We start from the raw sequence: 19,768 nt of genomic DNA, 5'->3' as shown, positions 1-19,768 counted from the left end.
ATTTAAGAATGATGGAGACCACTGTTTTTTAGGACCTTCAATGCTGCAGACATTTTTTGGTACCGTTCCCCAGATCTGTGCTTCAACACAATTCTGTCTTGGAGCTCTACGGTCAATTCCTTTAACCTCATCACTTGGTTTTTGATCTGACATGCAATGTCAACTGGGGGGACCTTGTAAAGACGGGTACATTTGAAATCGGAAGTTCACATACACTTACAGTTGAAGTCGGAAGTTTACATACACTTAGGTTGGAGTCATTAAAACCCAGTTTTCAAGCACCACAAATTTCTTGTTAATAAACTATAGTTTTGGCAAGTTGGTTAGGACATCTACTTTGTGCATGACACAAGTAATTCTTCCAACAATTGTTTACAGACAGATTATTTCACTTATAATCTGTCTGTAAACAATTGTTTTGTCAAAACAGTCTTGTCATGCTCACACACGCAAAACAAGAAACAATCTCCCACTACACCAAACAATTACCCATATATAGGACTCTCAATCAGAGGCAACGAGAAACACCTGCCTCCAATTGAGAGTCCAGCACCCAAACCTAAACATAGAAAAACTAGACAGAATGCAGAAATACAACCTAGAACATACTAACCTATAACATACACCCAAAACCCAGGAACACAAATCAAACACCCCTCTACAACACACACAAAACCCCCACCATACAAAACAAACATCCCTCTGCCACGTCCTGACCAAAATAACCCCCCCTCGGTCCCGGGTCGCAATGCCGATGCCCCCCTCGGTTCTGGGTCGCAGGCCGACCCTCCTCGGTTCCAGGTCGCAGGCCGACCCCCCCCTCGGTTCCGGGTCGCAGGCGGGCTCCCTCGGTTCCGGACTCTCGAGGCTGGGCTGACGCACTGAAAGCCTGATGCGTGGTACTGGATGTGCCAGCCTGGGGACACGCACCTCAGGGCTAGTGCGGGAGCGGGAACAGGCCGAGTCGGAGTGTACGCACTGGAAGCCTGATGCGTGGTGCTGGTACTGGAGGTATCAGCCTGGGAACACGCACCTCAGGGCTAGTGCGGGGAGCGGGAACAGGCCGAGTCGGACTGGGTTGACGCACTGAAAGCCTGATGCGTGGTGCTGGTACTGGAGGTATCAGCCTGGGAACACGCACCTCAGGGCCAGTGCTGGGAGCAGGAACAGGCCGAGTCGGACTGGGTTGATGCACTGAAAGCCTGATGTGTGGTGCTGGTACTGGAGGTATCAGCCTGGGAACACGCACCTCAGGGCTAGTGCGGGGAGCGGGAACAGGCCGAGTCGGACTGGGTTGACGCACTGGAAGCCTGATGCGTGGTGCTGGTACTGGAGGTATCAGCCTGGGAACACGCACCTCAGGGCTAGTGCGGGGAGCGGGAACAGGCCGAGTCGGACTGGGTTGACGCACTGAAAGCCTGATGCGTGGTGCTGGTACTGGAGGTATCAGCCTGGGAACACGCACCTCAGGGCCAGTGCTGGGAGCAGGAACAGGCCGAGTCGGACTGGGTTGATGCACTGAAAGCCTGATGTGTGGTGCTGGTACTGGAGGTATCAGCCTGGGAACACACACCTCAGGGCTACTGCGGGGAGCAGGAACAGGATGTACCGGACTGGGCTGACGCGCTGGAAGCTAGGTGCGTGGTGCTGGTACTGGACGTGCCAGACTAGGGGTTCGCACTTCAGGGCTAGTGCGGGGAGCGGGAACAGGACGAGTTGGACTGGGCTGACAAACTGGAGGCCTGGTGCGTGTTGCTGGTACTATCTTCACCAGACAGCTAGCACGCACCTCAGGACTAGTATAAAACGCTAACTCAGGTGATATCATTAGGACACGCTCTGTAGGGCGAATGTCGTGCCTAATACACCAACACAGTAGCTCTCTCATCCTTTTCTCCTCCAATTTTCCCATCAACTCCTTTATAGTCTCTGTTTCTCTCACCTCCAATTTTACCTCGACTAGCTCCTGTTCCATCCTCGGCTCCGCCGATCTGTCCGTGTGCCTCCCCCCAAAAAATTATTGGGGCTGCCTCTCCGGTTTCCTCGCCAGTCGTGTACCCCGGTAGCGTTCCCGGTCCTCACCGAATTCCCCTTGCTCCTTACTCCGCTGCTTGGTCCATTTGTGGTGGGAGATTCTGTAATGGTTGTCGTCGGGAATGGAGGACCAAAACGCAGCAGGAATGTGGATGCTCATCTTGTATTTATTTTAAAATAAAGTGAACACCAAAATAACAAAAACGAAGAACTCACGAACAACAAAACAGTCTTGTCATGCTCACACACGCAAAACAAGAAACAATCTCCCACAACACTACACCAAACAATTACCCATATATAGGACTCTCAATCAGAGGCAACGAGAAACACCTACCTCCAATTGAGAGTCCAGCACCCAAACCTAAACATAGAAAACCTAAACTAGACAGAATGCAGAAATACAACCTAGAACATACTAACCTAGAACATACACCCAAAACCCAGGAACACATAAATCAAAAACCCCTCTACAACAGACACAAAACCCCCACCATACAAAACAAACATCCCTCTGCCACGTCCTGACCAAAATACTAAACAACTACTCCCTCTGCTGGTCAGGACGTGACAATGGCTTTAGAAGCTTCTGATAGCCTAATTGACATTTGAGTCAATTGGAGGTGTACCTGTGGATGTATTTCAAGGCCTATCTTCAAACTCAGTGCCTCTTTGCTTGACATCATGGGAAAATCAAAAGAAATCAGCCAACGAAAAAATTGTCGACCTCCACAAGTCTGGTTCATCCTTGGGAGCAATTTCCAAACGCCTGAAGGTACCACATTCATCTGTACAAACAATAGTTCATCTGTACAAACACCATGGGACCACGCAGCCATCATACCGCTCAGGAAGGAGACGCGTTCTGTCTCCTAGAGATGAACGTACTTTGGTGCGAAAAGTGCAAATCAATCCCAGAACAACAGCAAAGGACCTTGTGAAGATGCTGGAGGAAGCAGGTACAAAATGATCTATATCCACAGTAAAACCAGTCCTATATCGACATAACCTGACAGGCTGCTCAGCAAGGAAGAAGACACTGCTCCAAAACCGCCATAAAAAAAGCCAGACTACGGTTTGCAACTGCACATGGGGACAAAGATGGTACTTTTTGGAGAAATGTCCTCTGGTCTGATGAAACAAAAACAGAACTGTTTGGCCATAATGACCATCATTATGTTTGGAGGAAAAAGGGGGAGGATTGCAAGCAGAAGAACACCATCCCAACCGTGAAGCACGAGGGTGGCAGCATCATGTTGTGGGGGTGCTTTGTTGCAGGAGGGGCTGGTCCACTTCACAAAATAGATGGCATCATGAGGGAGGAAAATTATGTGGATATATTGAAGCAACATCTCAAAACATCAGTCAGGAAGTTAAAGCTTGGTCGCAAATGGGTCTTCCAAATGGACAATGACCCCAAGCACACTCCCAAAGTTGTGGCAAAATGGCTTAAGGACAACAAAGTCAAGGTATTGGAGTGGCCATCACAAAGCCCTAACCTCAAGCCTATAGAAATGTTGTGGGCAGAACTGAAAAAGCGTGTGTTAGCAAGGAAGCCTACAAACCTGACTCAGTTACACCAGCTCTGTCAGGAGGAATGGGCCAAAATTCACCCAACTTATTGTGGGAAGCTTGTGGAAGGCTACCTGAAACGTTTTACCCAAGTTAAACAATTTAAAGGCAATGCTACCAAATACTAATTGAGTGTATGTACATTGCTGACAGACTGGGAATGTAGAGGAAGAAATGAAAGCTGAAATAAATAATTCTCTCTACTATTATTCTGACATTTCACATTCTTAAAATAAAGTGGTGATCCTAACTGACCTAAGACAGGGAATTTTTACTCGGATTAAATGTCAGGAATTATGAAAAACTGAGTTAAAATGTATTTGGCTATCCAAATAATGTCCAATGAATTGAATTTAACACAGGTGGACGGACTCCAATCAAGTTGTAGAAACATCTCAAGGATGATCAATGGGAACAGGATGCACCTGAGCTCAATTTCGAGTCTCATAGCAAAGTGTCTGAATACTTATGTAAATAACATATTTTTGTTTTTTTATTTAATACATTTGCAGAAAATTTCTAATAATTTGTTTTTGTTTCGTCATTATGGGATATTGTGTATAGATTTAAAGAGGAATTATACTTATTTTATCCATTTTAGAATAAGGCTGCAACCTAACAAAATGTGGAAAAAGGGGGTCTGAAAACTTTCTGATGACAACTGTATTTGCATTTTCCACATTTTGTTACGTTCTAAAATTGATTAAATTAAATGTTTTCCTCATGAAAATACACACAATACGCAACATGCAACAATTTCAACAAATTTACTGAGTTCATATAAGGAAATCAGTAGTTGAAATAAATTCATTACGCCCTAATCTATGGATTTCACATGACTTGGCAGGGGCGTAGCCATGGGTGGGCCTGGGAGGGCATAGGCCCACCCACTGGGGAGCCAGGCCAAGCCAATCCGAATGAGTTTTTCCCCACAAAATGCTTTATTACTGACAGAAATACTCCTCGGTTTCATCAGCTGTCTTGTTGGATGGTCTCAGACGATCCCGCATGTAAAGAAGCCGGATGTGGAAGTCCTGAGCTGGCGTGGTTACACGTGGTCTGCGGTTGTGAGGCTGTTCGGACGTACTCCCAAATTCTCAAAAACGACCTGACTTATGGTAGTGAATTTAAATTTAAATTCTCTGGCAACGACTCTGGTGAACATTCCTTCAGTCAGCATGACAATTGCACGCTCCCTCAAAACTTGAGAAATCTGTGGCTTTGTGTTGTGTGGTCTTTTTTTGTCCCCAATACAATGTGCACTGTGTAATGACCGTGCTGTTTAATCACCTTCTTCATATGCCACACCTGTCAGGTGTATGGATTATCTTGGCAAAGGAGAAATGCTCACTAACAGGGATGTAAACAAATTTGTGCACCAAATTGGAGAGAAATAAGCTTTTTGTGTTATATGGAAAAATTCATGGAATTTTTTTTTTTTAGCTCATGAAACATTGGACCAACAGTTTACATGTTGCATTTGGCCAATAATCTAAAGTGTAATACATACATGCATACAAATACTCAGGCCAGGTTAGCTAACCATGGTAGCTAGCTTGAGTTTATATGTTTTGCAGTGACCTTTGCTCAATTGAATGTCAGCTACCATTAAAGCTACAATATGTCACTTTTTGGGCAACCTGGCCAAATTCACATAGAAATTTGAATTATAGATATGTCATTCCCATTGAAAGCAAAGCTAAGAAGCTGTAGATCTGTTCTATGTGCGCCAGTTCAATGCTTCCTTTTGCTAAGTTTCATTTCTGTCTTTTACTTTCAGTTTTGTACACCAGCTTCAAATAGATGAAAATACAGTATGGGTTATTGAACATATATTTCACAGCGGTTTAGGTGGTACAATGATTCTCTACATTTTCTATGCTTGTCTTGTCATTAGGTGAACTACTGGAATTTTTGAAATGGTGGAGCAATTGCTGCATAGTGCACCTTTAACTTACATAAAGCTACATTTAAGAGCTAACTTTATGGTCTGGTCTGATTTAAAGGGACAATCCGTATGTAAATTATATATACCCATTGATTCTTGCAAAGAAGAGTTTATAGAAGGAACGTCAAAGTTTCAGGCTGCTGCAGAGTCACTATGGAAACTCTAGTCTAGAGTGCCTGGTTAAATTGTAATTAGGATATTTTTTCTCTCCATGGTTAAAGTAGTGAGAAACAAATGGAATTGTTGTAAAAATATGTGAGTGTGCTTAATTTAGTATCATCCTAAATCGAAATAATAAATTATTTTATATAAGGCTAATTTTCCTATGGTGGACAGACCGTTTTACTACAATACACATGTAACAGTTGTTAAAGTACTGTGTGAATTTCACCAGGTTCATATATTAATGTCATGTTGATTTGTTAATATGCATGCCTGCATCCTGGGAGTAGGGGAGTGTGTACTTACATTTTGCCCTGCGTGCTCATACTCAAATCATGTTGATGCACAATGAGAGGAAGGCACGCTTTTTCTGTTGTCTTCAGAAAAGTTTGATTCTTTTAAGCACAAAGTCATACACACAGTGTTTTGTTCATGAATAATGTTGTATATTTAGAGGTTACTCATAAGTGGATGGTAATGTTAAGAGACACTTGTAACTGTGCTTTTTAGGATGATATCAACATTCTGAATGAAATTATTACATTATAATTTCTAAAGTGGAAGTTGTCAAAGTTATATTTGAGTGTTTCAGTGAATGGTTAGTGAAGGAGGCCCTGCTCTCTCGCTTCCCCAGTTGTTTAGTTAACCTGTTAGGGCTAGGGGGCAGTATTTGCACGGCTGGATAAAAAAATGTACCCGATTTAATCTGGTTACTAATCCTACCCAGTAACTAGAATATGCATATACTTATTATATATGGATAGAAAACACCCTAAAGTTTCTAAAACTGTTTGAATGGTGTCTGTGAGTATAACAGAACTCATTTGGTAGGCAAAACCCTGAGACATTTTCTGACAGGAAGTGGATACCTGATGTGTTGTATTACCTTTAAACCTATGCCATTGAAAAACACAGGGGCTGAGGAATATTTTGGCACTTCCTATTGCTTCCACTAGATGTCACCAGCCTTTACAAAGTGTTTTGAGTCTTCTGGAGGGAGATCTGACCGAACAAGAGCCATGGAACGATGATGGCCCATTAGACACCTGGCGCGCGAGTTCATGTTGGGTACCCTCGTTCCAATACGTTATAAAAGAGAATGCATTCGTCCACCTTGAATATTATTCATGTTCTGGTTAAAAAGGCCCTAATGATTTATGCTATACAACGTTTGACATGTTTGAACGAACGTAAATATATTTTTTCCCCTCGTTCATGAAGTGAAGTCCGGCGGGCTTAGATCATGTGCTAACAAGACGGAGATTTTTGGACATAAATGATGAGCTTTTTTGAACAAAACTACATTCGTTATGGACCTGTGATACCTGGAAGTGACATCTGATGAAGAGAATCAAAGGTAATGGATTATTTACATAGTATTTTCGATTTTAGATCTCCCCAACATGACGGCTAGTCTGTATCGCAACGCGTATTTTTCTGGGCGCAGTGCTCAGATTATTGCAAAGTGTGATTTCCCAGTAAGGTTATTTTTAAATCTGGCAAGTTGATTGCGTTCAAGAGATGTAAATCTATAATTCTTTAAATGACAATATAATATTTTACCAATGTTTTCTAATTTTAATTATTTAATTTGTGGTGCTGACTTGACTGCCGGTTATTGGAGGGAAACGATTTCCTCAACATCAATGCCATAGTAAAACGCTGTTTTTGGATATAAATATGAACTTGATAGAACTAAAAATGCATGCATTGTCTAACGTAATGTCCTAGGAGTGTCATCTGATGGAGATTGTAAAAGCTTAGTGCATCATTTTAGCTGGTTTTATGGTTTTGGTGACCCTGTCTTTGAATTGACAAAACATTACACACAACTCTTGTAAATGTACTGTCCTAACATACTCTAAATTTATGCTTTCGCCGTAAAACCTTTTTGAAATCGTAAAACGTGGTTAGATTAACCTGTTGGGTCTAGGGGGCAGCATTTGCACGTCTGGATAAAAAAAATGTACCCGATTTAATCTGGTTACTAATCCTACCCAGTAACTAGAATATGCATATACTTATTATATATGGATAGAAAACACTCTAAAGTTTCCAAAACTGTTTGAATGGTGTCTGTGAGTATAACAGAACTCATTTGGCAGGCAAAACCCTGAGACATTTTCTGACAGGAAGTGGATACCTGATGTGTTGTATTGACTTTAAACCTATCCCATTGAAAAACACAGGGGTTTAGGAATATTTTGGCACTTCCTATTGCTTCCACTAGATGTCACCAGCCTTTACAAAGTGTTTTGAGTCTTCTGGAGGGAGATCTGACCGAACAAGAGCCATGGAACGATGATGGCCCATTAGACACCTTGCGCGCGAGTTCATCTTGGGTACCCTCGTTCCAATACGTTATAAAAGAGTATGCATTCGTCCACCTTGAATATTATTCATGTTCTGGTTAAAAAAGGCCCTAATGATTTATGCTATACAACGTTTGACATGTTTGAACGAACAGAAATATATTTTTTCCCCTCGTTCATGACGAGAAGTCCGGCTGGCTTACATCATGTGCTAACGAGACGGAGATTTTTGGACATAAATGATGAGCTTTTTTGAACAAAACTACATTCGTTATGGACCTGTGATACCTGGAAGTGACATCTGATGAAGAGAATCAAAGGTAATGGATTATTTACATAGTATTTTCGATTTTAGATCTCCCCAACATGACGTCTAGTCTGTATCGCAACGCGTATTTTTCTGGGCGCAGTGCTCAGATTATTGCAAAGTGTGATTTCCCAGTAAGGTTATTTTTAAATCTGGCAAGTTGATTGCGTTCAAGAGATGTAAATCTATAATTCTTTAAATGACAATATAATATTTTACCAATGTTTTCTAATTTTAATTATTTAATTTGTGACGCTGACTTGACTGCCGGTTATTGGAGGGAAACGATTTCCTCAACATCAATGCCATAGTAAAACGCTGTTTTTGGATATAAATATGAACTTGATAGAACTAAAAATGCATGCATTGTCTAACATAATGTCCTAGGAGTGTCATCTGATGGAGATTGTAAAAGGTTAGTGCATCATTTTAGCTGGTTTTATGGTTTTGGTGACCCTGTCTTTGACTTGACAAAACATTACACACAACTCTTGTAAATGTACTGTCCTAACATACTCTAAATTTATGCTTTCGCCGTAAAACCTTTTTGAAATCGTAAAACGTGGTTAGATTAAGGAGATGTTTATCTTTCAAATGGTGTAAAATAGTTGTATTTTTGAAAAATTTGAATTTTGACATTTATTTGGATTCAAATTTGCCGCTCTTGAAATGCACCTGCTGTTGATGGAGTGCACCACGGGTGGCACGCTAGCGTCCCACCTAGCCCCAAGAGGTTAAGGAGATGTTTATCTCTCAAAGGGTGTAAAATAGTTGTATGTTTGAAAAATTTGAATTTTGACATTTATTTGGATTCAAATTTGCCGCTCTTGAAATGCACCTGCTGTTGATGGAGTGCACCCATAGAGGTTAATTTTCATTCCAATCTCCTTTGCATTAGCGTAGCCTGTCAACTATGTGTCTGTCTATCCCTGTTCTCTCCTCTCTGCACAGGCCACACAAACGCTTCACACCGCATGGCCGCTGCCACTCTAACCTGGTGGTCCCAGCGCGCACGACCCACGTCGAATTCCAGGTCTCCGGCAGCCTCTGGAACTGCCGGTCTGCGGCCAACAAGGCAGAGTTCATCTCAGCCTATGCTACCCTCCAGTCCCTCGACTTCTTGGCGCTGACGGAAACATGGACTTCCACAGAAAACACTGCTACTCCTACTGCTCTCTCCTCGTCTGACCACGTGTTCTCGCATACCCCGAGAGCATCTGGTCAGTGGGGTGGTGGCACTGGAATCCTCATCTCTCCCAAGTGGACATTCTCTCTTTCTCCCCTGACCCATCTGTCTATCTCCTCCTTTGAATTCCATGCTGTCACAGTCATTAGCCCATTCAAGCTTAACATCCTTATCATTTATCGCCCTCCAGGTTCCCTTGGAGAGTTCAATGGGCTTGACGCCTTGATAAGTTGCTTTCCTGAGGATGGCTCACCCCTCACAATTCTGGGTGACTTTAACCTCCCTACGTTTACCTTTGACTAATTTCTCTCAGCCTCCTTCTTTCCACTCCTCTCCTCTTTCGACCTCACCCTCTCACCGTCCCCCCCTACTCACTCATCTTTACTAGATACTGTTCTTCTACTAATCTCACTGCAACTCCCCTCCAAGTCTCCGACCACTACCTTGTATCCTTTTCCCTCTCGCTCTCCTCCAACACTACTCACTCTGCCCCTCAACCTTCGCTCTCTCTCTCCTGCTACTCTCTCCTCTACCATCTTATCATCTCTTGCCTCTGCTCCATCCTTCTCCAACCAATCTCCTGATTCTGCCTCCTCAACTCTCCTCTTCTCCCTTTCTGCATCCTTTGACTCCCTATGTCCCCTATCCTCCCGGCCGGCTCGGTCCTCCCCTCCTGCTCCGTGGCTTGACGACTCATTGCGAGCTCACAGAATAGGGCTCCGGGCAGCCGAGTGGAAATGGAGGAAAACTAGCCTCCCTGCGGACCTGGCATCTTTTCACTCCCACCTCTCTACATTTTCTTCCTCTGTTTCTGCTGCTAAAGCCACTTTCTACTACTCTAAATTCCATGCATCTGCATTTAACCCTAGGAAGCTCTTTGCCACCTTCTCCTCCCTCCTGAATCCCCCCCCCTCCCTCTCTCCGGATGACTTCATCAACCATTTTGAAAAGAAGGTTGACGACATCCGATCCTCGTTTGTTAAGTCAAACGACACCGCTGGTCCTGCTCACATTGCCCTACCCTATGCTTTGACCTCTTTCTCCCCTCTCTCTCCAGATGAAATCTTGCGACTTGTGACGGCCGGCCGCCCAACAACCTGCCCGCTTGACCCTATCCCCTCCTCTCTTCTCCAGACCATTTCCGGAGACCTTCTCCCTTACCTCACCTCGCTCATCAACTCATCCTTGACCGCTGGCTACGTCCCTTCCGTCTTCAAGAGAGCGAGAGTTGCACCCCTTCTCAAAAAACCTACACTCAATCCCTCCGATGTCAACAACTACAGACCAGTATCCCTTCTTTCTTTTCTCTCAAACTCTTGAGCGTGCCGTCCTTGGCCAGCTCTCTTGCTATCTCTCTCAGAATGACCTTCTTGATCCAAATCAGTCAGGTTTCAAGACTGGTCATTCAACTGAGACCGCTCTTCTCTGTGTCACGGAGGCTCTCCGCACTGCTAAAGCTAACTCTCTCTCCTCTGCTCTCATCCTTCTAGACCTATCTGCTGCCTTTGATACTGTGAACCATCAGATCCTCCTCTCCACCCTCTCCGAGTTGGGCATCTACGGCGCGGCTCACTTGGATCGCGTCCTACCTGACAGGTCGCTCCTACCAGGTGGCGTGGCGAGAATCCGTCTCCGCACCACGTGCTCTCACCACTGGTGTCCCCCAGGGCTCAGTTCTAGGCCCTCTCCTATTCTCGCTATAGACCAAGTCACTTGGCTCTGTCATATCCTCACATGGTTTCTCCTATCATTGCTACGCAGACGACACACAATTAATCTTCTCCTTTCCCCCTTCTGATAACCAGGTGGCGAATCGCATCTCTGCATGTCTGGCAGACATATCAGTGTGGATGACGGATCACCACCTCAAGCTGAACCTTGGCAAGACTGAGCTGCTCTTCCTCCCGGAGAAGGACAGCCCGTTCCATGATCTCGCCATCACGGTTGACAACTCCATTGTCCTCCTCCCAGAGTGCTAAGAGCCTTGGCGTGACCCTGGACAACACCCTGTCGTTCTCCGCTAACATCAAGGCGGTGACCCGATCCTGTAGGTTCATGCTCTACAACATTCGCAGAGTACGACCCTGCCTTACACAGGAAGCGGCGCAGGTCCTAATCCAGGCACTTGTCATCTCCCGTCTGAATTACTGCAACTCGCTGTTGGTGGGGCTCCTCCCTGCCTGTGCCATTAAACCCCTACAACTCATCCAGAACGCCGCAGCCCGTCTGGTATTCAACCTTCCCAAGTTCTCTCACGTCACCCCACTCCTCCGCACACTCCACTGGCTTCCAGTTGAAGCTCGCATCTGCTACAAGACCATGGTGCTTGCCTACGGAGCTGTGAGGGGAACGGCACCTCCGTCACTCCAGGCGCTGATCAGTCCCTACACCCAAAGAAGGGCACTGCGTTCATCCACCTCTGGCCTGCTCGCCTCCCTACCTCTGCGGAAGCACAGTTCCCGCTCAGCCCAGTCAAAACTGTTCACTGCTCTGGCACCCCAATGGTGGAACAAGCTCCCTCACGACGCCAGGACAGCGGAGTTAATCACCACTTTCCAGAGACACCTGAAACCCCACCTCTTTAAGGAATAACTGGGATAGGATTAAGTAATCCTTCTAACCCTCCCGCCCCCAAAAAAGATAGATGTACTATTGTAAAGTGGTTGTTCCACTGGATATCATAAGGTGATTGCACCAATTTGTAAGTCGCTCTGGATAAGAGCGTCTGCTAAATGATGTAAATGTTAAATTGCTTAAAACAGATCAGAATCTTTGGTTTAGTACCTGTCTGTGTATGTAATAAACACCAATTTGTAGTGGAACTAAGAACGCAGCTGTCATTTTCAGTCCACTGTGGCAGGAAAAAAAAAACATTGATGATGATTCGTTCAAATTATCCAGTCAAAACTTTCCTTTTTCTTACCTCGTCACAAGCCAAAATAAGGTTGTTTTGTTCCAATACAAACATAAACAAACCATTTATATAACTGGAAAATGCAAACGAACCTTTTAGTTTGTCTGCTGATGTTAGTTAGCTAGCTAGCGCCACAGCATCATTTAGCTGGAGTTTGCCTACTTTATACCTAGTCCAGATGTTTTTTATATATAATCATTATAATACTGTAAAATGCCAGCCAACGGGAAAACCAGAAGGAATGCACCCTCTTTTGTTGTTCAATCTGAGCTAGATTGACAGCGCTTTGACCCAATGAGAATGGGGGGCACCAAGGATCGCAGTGCGTCTGAATAGGGTCGGACTAATGCATCTTGGGGCACCTACCTCCATTCTGGCCATGAGGCTGAGATTCGTTTTTTGACAGTTAAAAGCAAATTTACTGCAATTCAACACATTTTACCAGTGCTTATGAAACTTGCATATGCTATCTGGGGGGCCCCAAACTCCAGGGGCCCCCAATCAATATACATTTTTTAAATATGTATTTTTATTTTTAAGAAATTGAGGGGGACGAATCCACCTGTTCTGAATATGGGGGGTGGGAGCAATTTTGCCTATGACGAAAACACACACACACACACAGAAGAAAGAGAGACAGAATACATATTCCATTCGTGTTTATTTTCTCTCTATCACATTTACATCACCTGCCTTATTTTCAACATCATCTTCATGACATCAAGTCATCCATCCACTCGAGGACATGTCACAGACAGACATGAGCAATAAAACAAATCACTCTTCTGCACCACACATAATGAGAGAACATCAATCAATCAACATGAACAAGATAATAAAGAAACAAAAATAAGGTCAGTTTCACTCCAGCCAACAATAAGGCTCAGTAAAGACATGGCACAGCAGGAGAAAAACATTTAGACAGATCAAAGACAGGTAAAACGGTGACAGAAAGACAAACGGATCAAAGACAGGTAAAACGGTGACAGAAAGACAAACAGATCAAAGACAGGTAAAACGGTGACAGAAAGACAAACAGATCAAAGACAGGTAAAACCGTGACAGAAAGACAAACAGATCAAAGACAGGTAAAACGGTGACAGAAAGACAAACAGATCAAATAGGTGTGTCGTTTACGAGTACGATAGAAGAAGAAGCACAGAGTTGAGCGGAGCTGCCATGGCGATGAAGATGAATTACATTTTGATGGAGATCCATTGGCTTTGCTGCTGCTGAGCTGTTGGGCTGGACTCAACAACATCGACATTCAAAAAGCAAACAAAGAATAGAATCACAGAACATATTTCAAGGGCTTGGTTAGCTTAATATACTGGGTAATGACTTGGGACTACAGTACATTTTGAAAGAGAAAGAGACAGGAAAAAATAGAACATTTAATGGAGAGAAATAGAGTAGGAGATAGAGAGGAAGTCACTGAAGTTATGACAGGGAAATGTACAGGTACGGAACAGACAGACACCGAGGCAAGCGGCCTGTTGGAATGGAAACAGAATCCTCAAAGGTAAAACCATGGAACTAGAATTCTATTTCTCTGGGTAACACACTTCCTCATTACATACAACATTACCACAAAAGATAATAACAACAACATGTATTCCGATAAATCCATATTTGGCAGGAAGGGAGACAGAAAAGGTAGGTAGCAGATTTTATGAATCGTGTACAAATCATTATGACTGCATTTATAGCACAGTCGATCACTCCATAGTGTATTATACGACTTGTCATAAGCATTCACAACAGCTCATGGTTCCTTATGACCACCTTAACAAATGCATTACCCCTTCATAAACATATTCATTATATGCATTACACTAAGTGGGAAGAGTGCAGTATATGGACCACTATAAGCATTCATAAAGCCAAGGACTCATTATAACTGCCTAAATAAACGCCTACATGCCAATAAATGCATTCGTAATAGATCACACACAGGTGGCTCAAAGAAAGGTAATCAAAAGGTCAAGTTAGTTCTTGTTCCAATTAAAGCATATCATTGCACAATGTAAGAAGGTGAAGCAATACTGCATGGTTGTGGTATAGATATGATACACAAGTGATAGGTCAACTGTTAGTGTGTATGTTAAATGTTTTTCGATACTGAAGTCAGAGTGCACTAACAGTTCTCTACAGGCAGTAGAAACTAGCCAGCATTACAACAAGAAAGAAAACAAGCTTTTCTTTTTGTAGGTTTAAAATTCATCAAAGTTTTTTCTCCCCTTTTCCCCTAAAATGCAATATACAAGTACGTACATGTTATATTCACTATAGCTTCTCAATTGCCCTTTAAAAAATATGAAGAAAAAAATATTCTGAGCAATTGTACCTTAGAAAGTTTCCTTTTTGTATAACAGAAAAACAACAGCATGAAAATAGCATCACGGTTCTCTTTACGTTGCATATGTACAGGAAAGCCCTGAAACTACAAATCCATATCTAATAATCGTCACTGCTTGACCCACTTCCTCTTTCAACACCTATCATAAAGCCCCAGTTCTCCAAACACACCAAATCCTTCCAAAGCCTCAGGTCTCCTAAAAACATTCTCATTTACAGCAACAACCTGGGGAATAGTTACATCGGGATGAATGAGCCAACTGGAAGCTGGGGATGATTAGGTGGCCATGATGGTATGAGGGCCAGATGGGGAATTTAGCCAGGACACCAGAGTTAACACCACTACTCTTATGATAAGTGACATGGGATCTTTAGTGACCACAGAGAGTCAGGACACCCGTTTAACTTCCCATCTGAAAGACAGCACCTACACAGGGCAATGTCCCCAATCACTGCCCTAGGATAAATATATATTTTTTACACCAGAGGAAAGAGTGCTTCCTACTGGCCCTCCAACACCACTTCCAGAAGCATCTGGTCTCCCATCCAGGACCAACCCTGCTTAGCTTCAGAGGAAAGCCAGCAGTGGGATGCAGGGTGGTATGCTGCTGGCAGGTAACAGTTAAATAGTGTTCCCTTTGCATTAGCCCTGGCCAGTGACCCATAAGGCCAATTTAGTGCAATAAAAAAATATATGCAGGTTTGTGGCAGGGATAGGGATGTGACTGAAATTGAGAACAATGGACTTGATTGGTCTGATGCAAATCAAAAGTATGACTGGTCAATCTGCTGCCAGTCGATTGGTGGAGAAGTGTCAGGTGCTTTGGCTGGGGGATGGATTGAGAGAGAGCTGAGCGGGTGTGTTTAAGTGCTCACTTCAAATCAAAATCAGACAGGAGTCCAAAATAGGAGTCAGTCCGGAAATAAAATCTCTTCTCTCTCATCTCAATAAAATTTGAAAAAGCCACTTGCCATTTATATAAAGGAAGACTAAACAAAATGTTTTTGAAAGCAGTGTATGAGTAGGCTGTGTAGGAAGCCCCATGTCGTTGAAACACCATGATTGATCTGTTCTGAAGACGACAACTAGCAACCATTGATAATGCTGGACCAGCAAAATATTACCACGTTAGGGCAGACTGCCTGAGATGTGACTTCAGGGGTCATCTTGGTGCCTATACACAATAAACAGGTTGCGGGGAAACCCTTACTCACAAAGTACCGTGCTGTACTACACTCTTAACAGAAAAGGTGCTATCTAGAACCAAATGGTTCTTCGTCCCATAGGAGAATCCTTTGAAGAACCCTTATTGGTTCCATGTAGAACCCTTTTGGTTCCAGGTAAAACCATTTTGGGTTCCATGTAGAACCCTTTCCACAGAGACTACATGGAACTCAAAAGGGTTCTACTAGAAAACAAAAAGTGTTCTACCTGGAACCCAACAGGGTTCTCCTATGGGGACAGCCGAATAACCCTTTTGGAAGCCTTTTTTTCTAAGACTGTATCCAGTACCACACTATTCCAGACAACATTGTGGGCCCCATTGGGCTGTGTACACCACACACAGAGAGAACTAGACATACAGGTTCAGAACGTTCTTATGGGGGAATCCAAGCCCCATCCCTGAAACCCCATTTCAACACCATCAGTGATGACCCAAAATAAAACAACCTCAAATTAAATTTCACTTCAAAATCTGTGTATATAAAATCTCCATGTATAAAAACATGTCTTTGTACAGTGCAAGTTAGTGCAATTTCTTTAGGTACATCATTTTTCCTCGTAATGTTATTTTCATTGGCACTTAGTGAAGTTTCTGACCATTAATTACCAGCCTACTCTCCACTCTGACCAGTGAGGTTCTGTAAGACACGGCTTCTCTCTCTGACAGAATGCCTGACAGCAAGGTTACTAGCCAACAAACATGACCCTATTTGTTGGTAATGGTTATCAAGGAAAAGACTGACATGGCATGTACGGGGCTCTATTAAATACGTATCGGGAAAGTTCAGCGTGACAGTGTAATTAAAATTTAAAGGCAACATTCCCTGTTAACAGAGATTGCATTCACTCAAACGCTGCATATGTCGGCTAAATCGGAAATTACCATTACGCAATCTGTAACGATTCAGTGATATGGATGAATAGAGCCCTAAAAACAATCCAGTTGGTTAGATTGTTTGTTTGTTGTACCCAAAAAATAGCAAGACATAACAGTCACGGCCAGCCGTCTTAGAATGGCCTTCTACCGACGTCATGTCAATTAGAATGTGTGACAGCTGAGAGCGCATGTGTTAACATGACAACAGACGTGTAAAACAGCCAAAGACTGGAAAGTCATAGGCTGTGTTCGATAGGACAAAAGACGCAATATATCATGGGTAAATTGTGACTGACTGATCTACAAATAATAATGAGTCGTTATTTATGATGGAAGGTGATTTGTAGATCAGTCAGTCGGCAGGCAGTTGCCTGCAGTAGTTTTGATGCTATCCAACACTGCCACTGACTGTGGCCGTCGAAACAAGTTCAAGGTGAGCTGAGGTAAGAGGCCAGGTGGCACTTCAGGATGTGCACGTGCGTGAGTGTGCGTAGGGCTCTAAAGTGCGCCCATAAACATTTTGCTGTGCGACCTGGATTTTTTTTTTGGGGGGGGGGGTGTACTGTGCTCCTATAAAAAAAAGTATCCTGAATAATAATTGTTGTAATGATCCGGCTTCGCAGTACTGTTGATTCCGAGTCCCCTAGTCGTTAGCGTCATGGTAGAACCATTACTCCAGACAAAATAGCTTGTTCTACCCCAGTTAAAAAGATCTGGCCCATATTATCAGCGCAGTTTTCTTTCTTTCTATAGCCTATCGACAGGACCGCAATTTACGTTAATAAACCACTTCGTGGGCCATTCGAAAACTACTCGCGGGCCCTTGACCATTTGTTTACACTTTGTTCAGTCATGTTACCTCATTGGCTAGTTAGCTAACAACCTGGTAACTTTACCAGTATATCCAAACATTTAGGGGCACAGAAAGGAAAAAGGATAGCTTCTTCAGGACATCAATGATCGTAGCACTGAATGATTGTCAGATTTCTTGCATGTCCTCATCACAAACCTGACGTGCTTAGAGACAGTGTACAATGTTCAATGTAATGCATCTCAATAGGAAAATAGTGATTTTACACAATGTAGAAACCTAACATTCCACGTAATTTCAATGACAGATATTTGTATCAACATTTGAGCTTTTATTATAAACTATCTAAACAGTGTTCATTTCTGGGGCACAGCATATGCTTCAAAAGTAGCTAGAATTAATATAGGCCCAATATAGGCTGCATCTCAATCAGTTAAACAATATATATCATCTGGTGCTCCTAACTTTTTATGTGGTGCTCCTAACTTTTTATAAATTGGGAGCACCCGTTAATTTAGAGTCCTGTTTGTGTGTGCATCCTGCTGATGTAACTTGTGTAATGGCTAGTAGTCAGTGTTGGGAGCAGAAAGAGAGAGAGCCTGTAGAGACTACATTCAAAGAGCTGGCAACAATCAAAACATTAGCTAGAGTAGAAAAATACATCTGTTTAAAAATATACATCTATATCTGCTCTCATGTCTGATCAGGAATCCAGGTACAATTCATGGGAAGCAAATAATGTTGATTTCAACGCCATTAGATACCAGTTAAAAGCTGTAACTGGGAGTGAGGGTTGAGAAGGACTGACTAGAGAACTAGAATGAGATTGTATTCTTTGTCTATGATGATACCCAGAAAATGAACTCTAGAGCTCTGAGTAGCCAGCAGTGCTACAGCAGAGCTTAATGTTGTTGCTGATAACTGTTATCAACAACAGAGCTGATTAATCAAAGCAAGACAAGACTTTCCAAACCCTGGTGATTACACTTTGCAACTACTAGTTGCATTGGCAACTGATCGCTGAAAACACATGTAAGAAATGAGAAGAAACACTCTAGTTACAAAGTTTACAGTGATCTGTTGAAAGATGTGTTGTTTCTGAAAGATGCATATCAGAGGTATAGAAAGGAAGAAAGGGAAATAGATATCTTGAAAAAGCAAGAATCTTATGAGTAGCTATGGATGATTTACTTCCCAAACAAAGTGATTAGAGTTTCTGAGTTGAATTCCCATAAGAGCATGAGATGTGTTATTCCATAACACTTGGATATGACGAGCGTCTCAATAAGCAGCATCTAAATTCTGAGCGAATGGATAGATATTCTGATTAGTTTTTCCTTTGGTAGACTTACTGCCCATTTCAAAAGAGTGACAGTTGAAAATCGAAAACGATCCATTCAAATAAAAGCCCCGAAGTTAATCTGATTTTAGTTATAAAACATTAACAGAGATGCATTGAAAGATGCTGACAAGAGAGCGGTATCAGGATCTTATAAACTCAAGCACAGTAGCTTCCGTGATACTCGGACCAGTAAAAAACAATAAGTTGAGAGTACATAATACCAAAAAGCTTATCTGAAATCTTCAACCACTCCCCTACAGTGAAGGCAGACAAAATTAGAAAATACAAAACAAATCGAAAAGGTTTTGAATAATATTTTTCTTTTTTTGATTACCTAAAAAGTCTCATCATTAGAAAGAAAAACAATTATTCCAAAGCCAAAATAATTTTTCTTTTTTGCCTTTTTCATCAGTTAGTGAGTTCAGCTGTCTGAGGACTAGGAGAAGCGAGCAGAGAGACCCCTGCTGGTCAGGAGGAAGCAGTGCGTGCTCTGAGGGGCTTCATCACGGAGAAACCCCCACATCTCCTCAGTGGAAGATGACACCTCATTGAAGCGCTGGCAGAGGAAGAGTCCATCCCAGTGATGTACTGAGGTTCAGTCAGTGAATCGCTGACAGGCTTTTTTCCAGCGGCAGGCTGTGCACCACATGTCCCTCTTCTCCATGCCATACACTTTCCGGCACTTTTTGGCCTCTCCACGGGGTTTCCTTAGCAACCAAT

The 19,768-nt window shown here is 43.0% G+C and overlaps 1 protein-coding gene across 3 annotated transcripts in view; it reads right to left on the bottom strand.

Annotated features, from left to right (window-relative positions):
• Nucleotides 1-13,079: 13,079 nt before the first annotated feature.
• The window catches only part of LOC106600542 (zinc finger protein 704), a 101,148-nt gene continuing 94,459 nt past the window's right edge, over nucleotides 13,080-19,768 (bottom strand). For all 3 annotated transcript variants that reach the window (XM_014191968.2, XM_045714898.1, XM_014191969.2), the window contains one exon: nucleotides 13,080-19,755. In XM_014191968.2, coding sequence (XP_014047443.1) covers nucleotides 19,644-19,755 — 112 coding nt within the window. In that variant the 3' untranslated portion in view covers nucleotides 13,080-19,643. The remainder of the gene's footprint in view (nucleotides 19,756-19,768) is intronic.

The sequence above is a fragment of the Salmo salar genome, chromosome ssa03 (assembly GCF_905237065.1).
Source record: "Salmo salar chromosome ssa03, Ssal_v3.1, whole genome shotgun sequence".
NCBI lineage: Eukaryota > Metazoa > Chordata > Actinopteri > Salmoniformes > Salmonidae > Salmo > Salmo salar.
Note: the sequence above shows the minus strand (reverse complement) of the source record. Positions and strands in the feature narration are given on the sequence as shown.